Below are 12,340 nucleotides of genomic sequence, written 5' to 3'. Positions count from 1 at the left end.
TGTGGATTAGATGTATTTATACCATTTACATTCCTGGAACAGAAGCATTTGCTAAATGGCATCTATTCAGAAAATCCGATTTCAGAATTTTATTTGGTAAATTAATTTGTAGTAGTTTATGTGTCCAAGTAAAGGCAGAGATGCTTTTGATTCTAACTCTTGGTAACACTGCGTTGTACTGTACAGTTATGGTCTTACTGTTTTCATGTAATGAAATCCAGGTTTCCTCCACTGCCTCTTTTCTCTCTTCCATCTGTTTCATTGAATATTACTTTTGTGACAGGCATCACTCAGAGGGAAGGAAGAAAAATCGTAAGTGGGACATTTATTCTTGACCCTACATTCTATTTTCTCCAATATCATTTTTTGGAGCTGGTTACCACATTCTTTAAACAGCTTTGTTGAAGTGATTTGTATACATAAAATTCACCGGTTTAAAATGTACAACTCAGTGATTTTTATCATATTTACAGATGTGTACATCCATCACCACAGTCAATTTTACAACATTTTAATCACCTTGAAAAGAAACTTGTACCCTTTAACTACTGTCCATCTATCTGCTGTCCCCTTTTTTCCCAGCCTTAAGGAACCACTAATCTGTATCTGTATAGATTTTCCAAGTCTGGACTTTCACATGAGAAGAGTCTATAGTATATGGTTACTTCTGGCTGGCTTCTTTCACTTAGCGTTATGTTTTCAAAATTCACCCATGTTATAACATGTATCAGTACTTTATTATTTGCTTATGGCCAAGTAATATGCTATTGTGTGGATATACCACATTTTGTTCATTTGTCTGTTGATGAACATTTGAACTGTTTCCATCTTTTGGCTGTTATGAATAATGCTGTTTTAAACATTAATGTAAACGTTTCTCTGTGGATATGTTCTCATTTTTCTCTGGAATTTACATAGGGGTAGAGTTGCTGGATTATATGGTTTAATCATTTGAAGAACTACCAGCTACTTTCCCACATTCGCTGCACTATTTTGTTTATTTGAGACAAGTTCTTGCTCTGTTGCCCAGGCTGGAGTGCAGTGGTGTGATCATAGCTCACTGCAGCCTTGAACTCCTGGGTTCAAGCGATTCTTTTGCCTCAGTCTCCCAAATGGCTAGGACTGTAGGCATGTGTCACCATGCTTGGCTAATCTTTTTTTTTTTTTTTTTTTTTTTTTAGTGATGGGATTTCCCTGTGTTACCTACTGGTCTTGAACTCCTAACCTCAAGTGATTGCACTGTTTTATATTCCCACCAGTAGTGTATGAGGAGGGTTCCAATTTTTCCACATTTTTTTGTGAAGCAGGTTTACTGTGTGCTGCTTACCAACTTATCTGAGTCTGGTAAGACAAGGATATTTCTTTCTGTCTTTCTTTCTATACTAATAAGTTTTCTTTTTCTTGCCTAATTGCCCTGGCTGGAACCACCAGAATAGAAGTGGCAAGAGCAGACATCTTTGTCTTATTCCTGATTTTAAGAGGGAAAGCTTTCGGGCTTTAATCACCAAGTATGATGTTAACTGTTGGGTTTTGTTTTTGTTTTTGCAGATGCCCTTTATGTTGAGAATTTCCATTGTATTTCTACTTGAGAATTTTTTAAAATCATGAGTGTTGGATTTTTCAGATGCTTTTTCTGTGTGTACTAAGATGATCGTGCCATTTTGCTTTGCAATCTGTTAATATGATGTGTTGCATTGATTGGTTTTTGTATATTCAAGCAACTTTGCATTTCTAGGTTAAATCCTACTTGGTCATAGTGTATAATTTTTAAAAATACATTGCTGGCTCCTGTTTGCTCGTCCATTCATCTCTCAGTATCTGTGAGGGATTGGTTCCAGGACCTCCTGTGGATGCCAGAATCAATGGAGGCTCAAATTCAAATCTCTGTTATATAATGTAGTATTTGCATGTAATCTATGCACGTCTTATTATATATTTTAAATCATCTCTAGGTTATTTAAATACCTGGTACAATGTAAATGCCATGTGAATAGTTGTTATGCTGTATCATTTGGGAAATAATGACAAGAAAAGGTCTGCATATGTTTACTACCAACACAACTGTCCATTTTTTCCCTGAATATTTTTCATCCATGATTGGTCTATTCTGCAGATGTAGAATTGACACATTTGGAGTACTGACTGTATTTTGTTGAGGATTTTTGCATCCATGCTCATAAGAGATGCTGGTCTGCATTTTTTTCTTTTATGTTTTTGTGTGGTCTTGGTATTGGTCATATTGACCCAGCAAAATGTGTTGGGAAGAGTTCATGAAGAATTCATACTAAATTATTGTTTTGAATGTCTGGTGTAATTCAGCAGTGAAGCCATTTAGGTTTGAACTTTTCTTTGTGGGTAGTTTTTGGATTACTGATTTAATCTTTTTAACTTGTTGCAGGTTTATTCAGATTATCTTTCTTGAATCATTTTTGGTAATTTGTGTCTTTCTAGTAATTTGTCCATTTCATCTAAGTTATTTAATTTGTTGGTAGATGATTATTCATAGTATTTCTTTATAATCCTTCTGTTTCTCTAAGTTGACAATAGTGTCCTGTCTCTCGTCTCTGATTCTAGTAACTTGAGTCTTCTCCCTTTCATCCAACTAGCTGAAGGTTTGTTGGTTTTGTTGATCTTTTTAAAGAATCAGCTTTATTGGTTTCACTGATTTTTTTTCTCTATTGTTTTTCTATTCTCGTTAATTTCTGCTCTAATCTTTTATTCTTTTTGCTTGCTTTAGGTTTAGTTTACTCTTTTTTGGAGTCTTAAGGTGGAAAGTTAGGTAAATTGATTTGAGATTTTTTTTAACTAATTTTTTTCAAAGCCAAATACTTCTGAAGAGATGTTTCTTTTATTTTTTTGAGACAGAGTTTCGCTCTTGTTACCCAGGCTGGAGTGCAATGGCGCGATCTCGGCTCACCGCAACCTCTGCCTCCTGGGTTCAAGCAATTCTCCTGCCTCAGCCTCCTAAGTAGCTGGGATTACAGGCACGCGCCACCATGCCCAGCTAATTTTTGTATTTTTTAGTAGAGACGGGGTTTCACCATGTTGACCAGGATGGTCTCGATCTCTTGACCTTGTGATCCACCCGCCTCGGCCTCCCAAAGTGCTGGGATTACAGGCTTGAGCCACCACGCCCGGCTGAGATGTTTCTTAATCTAAGCATTTGCACCTATAAATCTCCATCTGAACACTGCTTTATATGTATTAATATGTCATACATTGTGTCTTTGTTTGCATTGATCCCAGAGTATTTTCTGATTTCCCTTTTGATTTCTTCCTAGACCCCTTGGTTATTTAGGACTGTGTTGTTTAATTTCCACATATTTGTGAATTTGCCATTTTTTTTCTCTTACTGGTTTCTAATTTTATTTCATCGTGGTCAGAGGATATGCTTTGTATATTTCTATGCTTTTAAATTTTTTGAGAGCATATTTCATGTGCACTTGAGAATGTATGTTCTATTGTTAAGTGGAATGTGTTATAAACATCTGTTAGGTCTCTGTTGATAGTGTTCTTCAAGTCTTCCACTTTTATATTGATCTTCTGTTTTGTTCTATTATTGAAGGTGGCGTATTGAAATCTCCAGTTACCATTGTTGAATTGCCTCATCTTGTTTTGTGTATTTTGGTGTTCTATTATTAGGTGCATCTGTAATTTTAACTGTTACATCTTTTTCTTGATGGATTTACTTTTTATCATTGTAAAATGACCCTCTTTACCATCAGTATCATTTTTTGTTTGTTTAGTCTGTTTTATCTGATATCAGTATAGCCACTCCAGCTTTCTGTGGTTGCTGTCTGCATGGTTATCTTTTCTCATCCATTTACTTTTACTCTGTTGGGTCTTTGAATCTCAGGTGTATCTCCTGTAGATAACACATAATTGGGTCACTTGTTTGTAAAATCCACTTTGACAAGCTACGTTTTTGTTGGATTGTTTGATCCATTCACATTTTAGTTGGAGTTACATTTTACTTTTTGTTTTCTGTGTGTCTCATGTCATTTTTCTTCCTCTATTTCTCCTTTGTGCTTTCTTTTGCAATGAGAGGATATTTTGTAATACAACATTCTAATTTTTTTTTTCCTTTTCAGTGGCCAGCTACTAGGATTCTAATTTCATTAGCGATTTTTTTCTACCATATATTTTTTTCAGTCATTGCTCTAGAGCTTACCCTGTGTATCTTATCAGAATCAGCTTCAGATTTATACTGGCTTAGTTCATGTAATATGTGCTGAAATTTACTGAACTTTACTGCTATGTAGTTCAATTCCCACCCCCCCTTTTATAGTGTTGTTATACATATGACATATATTGAGATAACCCAACAATGCATTTTTTAAAGAGTTACTTTACCATCTATAGCCATTTCTTAGCCTACTGGAACTTTGTTTCCATCCACCCCCTTTTGTGCTGTTAGTGCAAATATATTACACATATATTACATTATGCCTTAGAAGCTCAACATGATACATAGTATTTTATGGATTACTTTTTAATTCAGTTAAGAGAAGAAAGGAGGAAAATATATATAATTACCTTTACTTGTGCTTATTTTTTGTATGGACTTGAATTACCATCTAGCATCACTTGCTTTAGTAACTTTAGTAAACTTTTTGTAACTTTATAGCCACCTAGGCTATAGTGCAGTAGTGGCACAGTCAACTCCTACGTAGTTGGGACTATAGGTACATGTCACTGTGCCTGCCTGATTCTTTTTTTTTTTTTGAGATGGAGTTTCGCTCTTGTTACCCAGGCTGGAGTGCAGTGGTGCAATCTCGGCTCACCACAACCTCTGCCTCCTGGGTTCAGGCAATTCTCCTGCCTCAGCCTCCTGAGTAGCTGGGACTACAGGCATGTGCCACCATGCCCAGCTAATTTTTTGTAGTTTTAGTAGAGACGAGATTTCACCATGTTGACCAGGATGGTCTTGATCTCTTGACTTTGTGATCCACCCGCCTCGGCCTCCCAAAGTGCTGGGATTATAGACATGAGCCACCGCGCCCGGCGATTCTTTTTTTAAAAATATTTTTTTTTTTGGCTGGGCGAGGTGGCTCACACCTGTAATCCTAGCACTTTGGGAGCCTGAGGAGGGTGGATCACGAGGTCAAAAGATTGAGACCATCCTGGCCAACATGTTGAAACCCTGTCTCTACTAAAAAACAAAACAAAACAAAAAACAGAAATTACAGAAATTAGCTGGGCATGGTGGTACACCCCTGTAGCTCCAGCTACTTGGGGAGGCTGAGGCAGGAGAATTGCTTGAACCCAGGAGGTGGAAGTTATAGGGAGCTGAGAACGTGCCACTGCACTCCAGTCTGGTGGCAGAGTGAGGCTCCGCCTCAAAAAAAAATTTGTAGAGATAGGGCTCTCTATGTTGCCCAGACTGGCCTTGAACTCCTGGGTGCAAGTGATTTTCCCACTTCAGTCCCCCAAAATGCTGATCACAGGCATGAGCCACTGGGCCTCACCCTACTTTCACTGTTCTTGAGAACACCTTAAAAAATTACTGTGCACTTTTGCAAATGAACTTGGTTCCAAAATTTTTACAGATTTTCTTGATTTGCTTGCTGTTTGCCCTCAGGATCATTTCCAAAGGCTTTAAATGTTTTTGTTTTAAAAGTAATATTTATCAGTTTTACTGGGAGCAGGTTATTGAAGCTCTTCCTGCTGTCATGTTAGAATAAAATCTTCTAATAAGATTTTATGTAGGCAATGATAATCAATTTCACACACCTTGCCTATTTTGTAGCCTCTGTAGTACTTGCTATAGACCTCGGCACACATCACTTTCAATCTAGTGAAATTAACAATTAATTTGTCTAACATACTCATTAGGGTACCAGCTCTGAGTCATGGTTTTAAATTCTAGTTCCTGAACCTGGCAGTAGTGTGACTTTGGAAAAGCCACTTAACCTCTCTAAGCGTTTGTGTTCTCAATTGTAAGTGGGATACTCCAGACCTCACAAGATTGTTGTGAGGATAGAATGGAATAATCCATGAGTAAAAACCCTTATAACAGTGCTTATCACATTAAGTGCTCCATAAATATTAGTGGTAATTATTACTTCTCATTCACTGACATCATATAATAACATCATATAAAAATGAAGATCTAACACATGTACAACTTGAAAAAAATACTAATCACAGCATTAAAATATAGGTTGAATTTTTAAGCAGAATACTGTAATTTAAATTTTTCATTAGCCCTTTGGCCATTAATCTCTAAAGTATCACTCATGTTTTGAATTTCTTCTCATAGTTCCAAGCTGTGGAAACCTAAACTAAGGGAAATCTAAAACCGAGTTGTATGGTTTGGCATGTGACTTCCATCAGTGGGATACTCCTATTGCCCTGGAACGTCAGACATGATTCATGGTTTTTCTAATGCTGTTGTTAAATCTTTTGTAGGTTTAAACAAAAATAATACATCTACCGAGCTATTGGTACTGGTTTCTCCTTATAAGGTTGACTGGAACAGTAGGTTGGCATGAAATTCATTTTAGGGATTTACTTCAAAACCTGCGCAATGTATTTTTATACAGACATCACTTTGTATGTTTATATTATATTTACATCTTTAACTACCTTCTTAATCTTGATTTCTTGGCATTGTCATGCAACAAATAGAATGAAATCCCGACTACCTATTTGGAATAGATATATCCCCTCCTTTATCCATGATGTCACGAAGGAGCAGGCTTCCTGCAAGGCAGAGCTCCCTTGACTGTCAGTGCTCTCTGTTCCTTCCTGGGAATTGCTACTCAGCCAGGGCACTGCACTGCCTTTCTTTTATTTTATTTTATTTTATTTTATTTTTATTTTTTATTTTTTTTGAGACGGAGTTTCGCTCTTGTTACCCAGGCTGGAGTGCAGTGGCGCGATCTCGACTCACCGCAACCTCCGCCTCCTGGGTTCAGGCAATTCTCCTGTCTCAGCCTCCTGAGTAGCTGGGATTACAGGCATGTGCCACCATGCCCAGCTAATTTTTTGTATTTTTAGTAGAGACAGGGTTTCACCATGTTGACCGGGATGGTCTCGATCTCTTGACCTCGTGATCCACCCGCCTCGGCCTCCCAAAGTGCTGGGATTACAGGCTTGAGCCACCGCGCCCGGCCTGCACTGCCTTTCTAACCCAAGCTCTCATATTGTGATTGTGTGGGAGCTCCTTTCTCAAGTTGCCTGGCTCACATGGAACCTGGGTGGATGAAGGGAGAGGAGAGGGCAGGAGTTGGCCCATCTGGCTGTTGCTGTGACTGGTGGTGATGGATCATCCTGAAGCTGTCCCTTGAGTCTCTTCTCTGGGCCTGGAGCCCTCTTGTGTTAGCCCACTGTTGGCAGCATATCTCTTCTCACACGTTGGAGGTACTGCACTCATCTTTAGTTAGGGCTATTGGTTCCCCATATTTGAGCCATCCCTCATCACTTCTCAGCCATAGAAGTTCTGCTTGTGGTTTTCCATCATAGTTATGCAGTAGATTTGTTTCTTTGTTTGGTCTTTCATGTGGTCTTGGGGTAGAAACGGAAGACTGTGGTATGTGCTCAGTCTGTTACCTGGGGAATCCAAAAAATAATGGAAAGTCATTACTTGAAATACACTGGTTTTAGGGTTCAGAGTGGTTCTCCTTTTAGCTGTCCTTTGATTAAGGATCTCTCTTTAACTGAAGAGGAAACATGTTGGTATATCATTGGACAAGGTTCTTGAGGAGTGAGTTCCTTTGTTGAGCATCAGAATCTTCTCTTGATGAAAGGAATTCTGAAGTTATATAATAAGTGTTGGGCATGTCTACAGTATGCCTGCGGGGAAAATATATTCAGTTTTCTTATTGGGAATACCTGGACCCCTTTTCTCAAAATTAGGATCCATTTGATTTTTTTCTAGGTAGTGGAAGTAGACATTCTCATGTAGCTACACTCCGTATGAAGAGCTGTGTCTTTTCTTCTGCTAGGCACCAGGGTGGGGATTAGTCTGCTAGTGATGTCCTGTTTTTGTGGGTCAGGTTTTATTGGAGTACAGCATGTTCCAGATACTAGTTGTAGCTGAGATTATATGGCCAGCAGGTGTGAAATACTTACTGTCCTGGGGGGCACAAAAAATGAGTTTTGATTTCTCTGAGTGTGGTGGCCACTTGGGCAGGATGATGATAGATGTGGACTTTGGGGTATAGCATTAAATGGAGAGGCAGAGAGCCTCTTGCCATCATAGAATTTGTTTTAATTTTGGGGTCATCAAATCTTTCTCTGTAGACACTCACCCCCCACACCCAAGAATTGACCTGCTTTCTTCTTCACCACTTATTCCACTCACTGCTTCTGATCAAGCCTTTTTTTCTTGATTTGCAGCATATATGTACAGAACATTGTCTAATCGCTTCTTTGTTCTGCCTTAAATCCTTTTCATTATTCTTTCCCTGCAATTCTAAATGCAACTTGAAGCCCAGTCGCATTCCCTTGATTCCTTCTCAAAAATAGTCAGTATCCTGAAGTTGGTGTTTATCATTCCTTTGCTTTTCACAGTCCTTTCATTGCATATGTATTTATCCCTGAACAATATTGAATGCTTTCTTATCTATTCATAACTTTCTGTAAATGGTATACTGTATATGTTCTTGTTTTTTTGGCTTGGCAGTATATTTGTGACCATCTAGCTCTAACTCTTCCAATCTCACTTGCATCTTGCAAGTAAGTAGATGGATATTATATGAGTTTATTCTTTTCCTGATGGGCTTTTTTCCTCTCCTCTAATTAAGTTGATCTGTTTATTTGTTTAAGAGATGAGATCTTATTCTGTTGCCCAGGCTGGTGTACAGTGGTGTGATCATAGCTCACGGCAGCCTTGAACTCCTGGCCTCAAGCAGTCCTCCCACCTCAGCCTCTAAAGTAACTACAGGAATATACCACCGTGCCTAATTTTAAATTTTTATTTTTCTAACAGTTTTGTTAAGATGTAGTTTGTATCTCATGAAATTGACCCGCAGAAAGTGTATAATTCAGTGGTTTTTAGTATATTTACAGAGTTGCGCAGTCATCACTATTATCTGATTTTAGAACGTCTTTATTCTCAAAAGTAATTAGCAGTTGCCACCCATCTCCCTCCCCTCTCTCTACCTTTACCTGAAGCAACCATTAATGTACTTTCTGAATTTGCAAACATGTCTATTTTAGACTTTTCATATAATTGGGATTGTATAGTAGTGGTACTGTATGACTGGCTTTTTTCACTTAACGTAATGTTTTTGAGGTTCATCCTTGACGTAGTATGTACATGATAGGCTTTTAAATTGCTTACAGTTTTTGCTGTTACAAGTGAAGCTGTGTATGTGTTTGGGGAACTTATTTTTTAAGTGACTTTTACTGTTAATAATAAAAATTAGATCTCATAGTCATAATCTTTTGCTGAAGCACTGGAAGAGAAAAACAAAGATAGTAACATTTACAAAAACATTAATTGAGTATCTCTGGCAGTGAGTAAGCCCTTTTGAAGAACTCAATGTAGCTGAGGTAGATCGACAAATTAGTTGTGAAACAATGGAAATGCTACAAGGGAATAAGCAAAATTAAGAAATTCAGAAGGAACAATTAATTTCTTGGAAGATAGGTACAAGGTGTTATAAAGTGAGTGACGTTTGATCTGAGTCTAGACCCTGGAAATTAGTAAGATTTCAGGAAGTGAGTATTGGCAAGGGAGGAAGAAGGCATTCTGAAAGAAGCATCATGTGAAGATATTGAGAAATCAAAAGGCATTTTCCAGGAACTTAAAAGAGAGTGAGTGGGCCTTAACAATAGTATGGCAGGATAGGAGATTAGGAAAGGTTCAGGCTCATTGGTCAACACCCGCTGTGAGAATCATTAGAAAAATTTGGTAAGATTAAGATGCACACTTTTATGTTTTAGAAAGAGAACTCTGATAATGCAGAGTGAGCTGAAGAACAGAGAATCTAGCGGTGGGGCAGTCTAGATGAAGGTTCTTGTGCTCTTTAAGGTTAGAGATGGTAATTTCTTGTTGTTCATGGTGGTGGGAATTAAAGTAGATGAAGTAGATAAGCTTTTTTTTTTTTTTTTTAATGTTACTTTGACAGGACTAACTGATGTGGGTGGTAAGGGAAATGAATTTTAAGATAACTCCCATGATCTCTCACTTGGACAACCTGAATGATTTGGGAATTTTCTAAACATCTCCTACATTGTTAAAAATAACTTGTGTTAGAAGCCATCCACCTCCTACAGATAAAATACCTGCTTCAGTTTGCTTTAAGGAATAAAATAACTTCTTATAATTTAAAGGTTATTTGAAGTATTTTATATCCAGTTCAGTAATGAAACACAAGTTCATACTGAGCTTAAGATCTGTCATTTTTAGACTTGAACAATCAAACTACTGTTATCACTTCCTCACAGCCAAAAGAATGCAATGGTGTAAAGATTCCAGTTGATGCCAGTAAACCTAATCCAAATGATGTGGAGTTTGATAATCTGTATTTGGATATGAATGGAATCATCCATCCCTGTACTCATCCTGAAGACAAGTACGTAACCTGTTTTTGTCACTGATAACAGCAAATCACAGAGGAAACACTATATTATATTACATTGTTTGCTTGTCCTTATAGACCAGCACCAAAAAATGAAGACGAAATGATGGTTGCAATTTTTGAGTACATTGACAGACTTTTCAGTATTGTAAGACCAAGACGACTTCTCTACATGGCAATAGATGGAGTGGTAAGTGCTAAAATAATTAACTTAGAAGCCTCCATTTTGTTTTTTGCTGTGTTCCCAGTGTCTAGGAGAGTCAGCTAAATAATGAAAAACGTTAACAGTGATGAACTTGAGATAGAAAGCGTCATCCTTCAGTCATTCATTCAGATTTTTATGTGTGCTTATTTTGTGCTCAGTACTGTGAAATACTGGGGATGTTGGCGAGTGCCCTTGGTTTTGAACTTTTGGCTTAGTGGGGGAGGCATAGATAAATGAGTGAGCTTAGTTATTTATAGGCATTATAAGCACTAGATAATACATTCAGGGTGTTGAGGGAAGAGGAAGTCAGTGATACTAAGGAAGTTAGGAAATAGAGAAAAGGTGACTTTTGTTCCATTTCTTTAACAGTGAAGAATAATTGGGAGATTAGGGGGATGGTGGTGGTGGATCGATGGGACAGGGTTTGGGGAGGGAGGACCGTCCAGATTTCTCAAATGTGGCAGATAAACATACTTTTCATGCCTTTGACCACACTGACATGTTTTGGCAACTACAGGTGGTTTGAATTGAGAAGGGAAGTATAGCAAAAGCTTGAGAAAGCCTTATATGCCACCATCTGGAGTTTGGATTGTATCCTATAGGCAGTGGGTAGTCATGAAAATGATTTGAGAGGAGGAAGTTACTGACCTATGATAATAATCCCAAGTAGCTCCTTTTATAAATGATCAGGAAACTATCAGGGGTGTAAGGAAAATTAAGTTAAGATACAACTCTAAATTTATTTAGCTATGTGCAGGTAGATTATTTCTTTTAATTTTAGTATATCCTAGTGGCTAATGGAATGATTTTGGAAATCCAGAGAACTTGGAATTCAAGATTAACTTTTCTGTGAGATTCCTTTTACTCAGTGAAAAATCTTAGCCACCTGATAACTTGCTATGTTGCAGTTAAAATGGAGTAAAGAGTAAAAAGAACAGGAATATGTCTTGTTTAGAGCACATTTCAATTTATATTCAGCTAATTTTTTTTGAAGAAAATTTTTAGCTTTACTCCAGTGTGCTCTTTCTGCTGCATCAAGTATAAAATATGTACACATTTATATGCATATGTGCATGTACATGTTTATACACACTTTTTTTTTTGTTTATATGTAGATACAGAACTTGGTACTTGAGAGGACTGCATTAGATGGTCTTATTCTACAGAAAAGGGAACTGTTTAAAGAGAATATTAGGTAACTTACATTTAGATGTAAACAGAATATTCCAGTTTCTTCCAACCTCAAAACTCAGTTGAGTAACTTCAAAATCTTACAATCCAGTTTACTTTATTTGGGCTTTTCTAGTAAAATTGCATTTGGTTAGAGTGATTGAACTTTTGGTTAAAGCGTTGTTTTTTTTCTAACTGCTATGCCTTATTGAAAAGACAGAGTGATAATTATAAACCTTGTTGTGGGAAATAGTGCACAGAGATTCTGCAGATAAATAGTTCTCTGTTGCTTTCATGAGACATTATGGATCCCATTGGAGACCATTCTTCCTTTTAGATGTGGACATAGGGAGGGTCTTTCTGATCTTAGTTCAGTAGTAACTGCTCATCAAATGCTCTCTGGGTCTTCAAGTAAAGTGAGCTTGCTTTCTTG

At 37.5% G+C, this 12,340-nt stretch overlaps 1 protein-coding gene across 1 annotated transcript in view; it reads left to right on the top strand.

Moving 5' to 3' along the window:
* XRN2 (5'-3' exoribonuclease 2) overlaps window positions 1–12,340 on the top strand; it is a 92,484-nt gene that overhangs the window by 10,324 nt on the left and 69,820 nt on the right. Inside the window, exons 2-3 of the mRNA XM_003933152.4 lie at window positions 10,399–10,526; window positions 10,611–10,722. Coding sequence (XP_003933201.1) covers window positions 10,399–10,526; window positions 10,611–10,722 — 240 coding nt within the window. The remainder of the gene's footprint in view (window positions 1–10,398; window positions 10,527–10,610; window positions 10,723–12,340) is intronic.

This window comes from Saimiri boliviensis, chromosome 9, assembly GCF_048565385.1.
Source record: "Saimiri boliviensis isolate mSaiBol1 chromosome 9, mSaiBol1.pri, whole genome shotgun sequence".
NCBI lineage: Eukaryota > Metazoa > Chordata > Mammalia > Primates > Cebidae > Saimiri > Saimiri boliviensis.
This window is presented reverse-complemented; position numbering and strand designations above follow the sequence as displayed.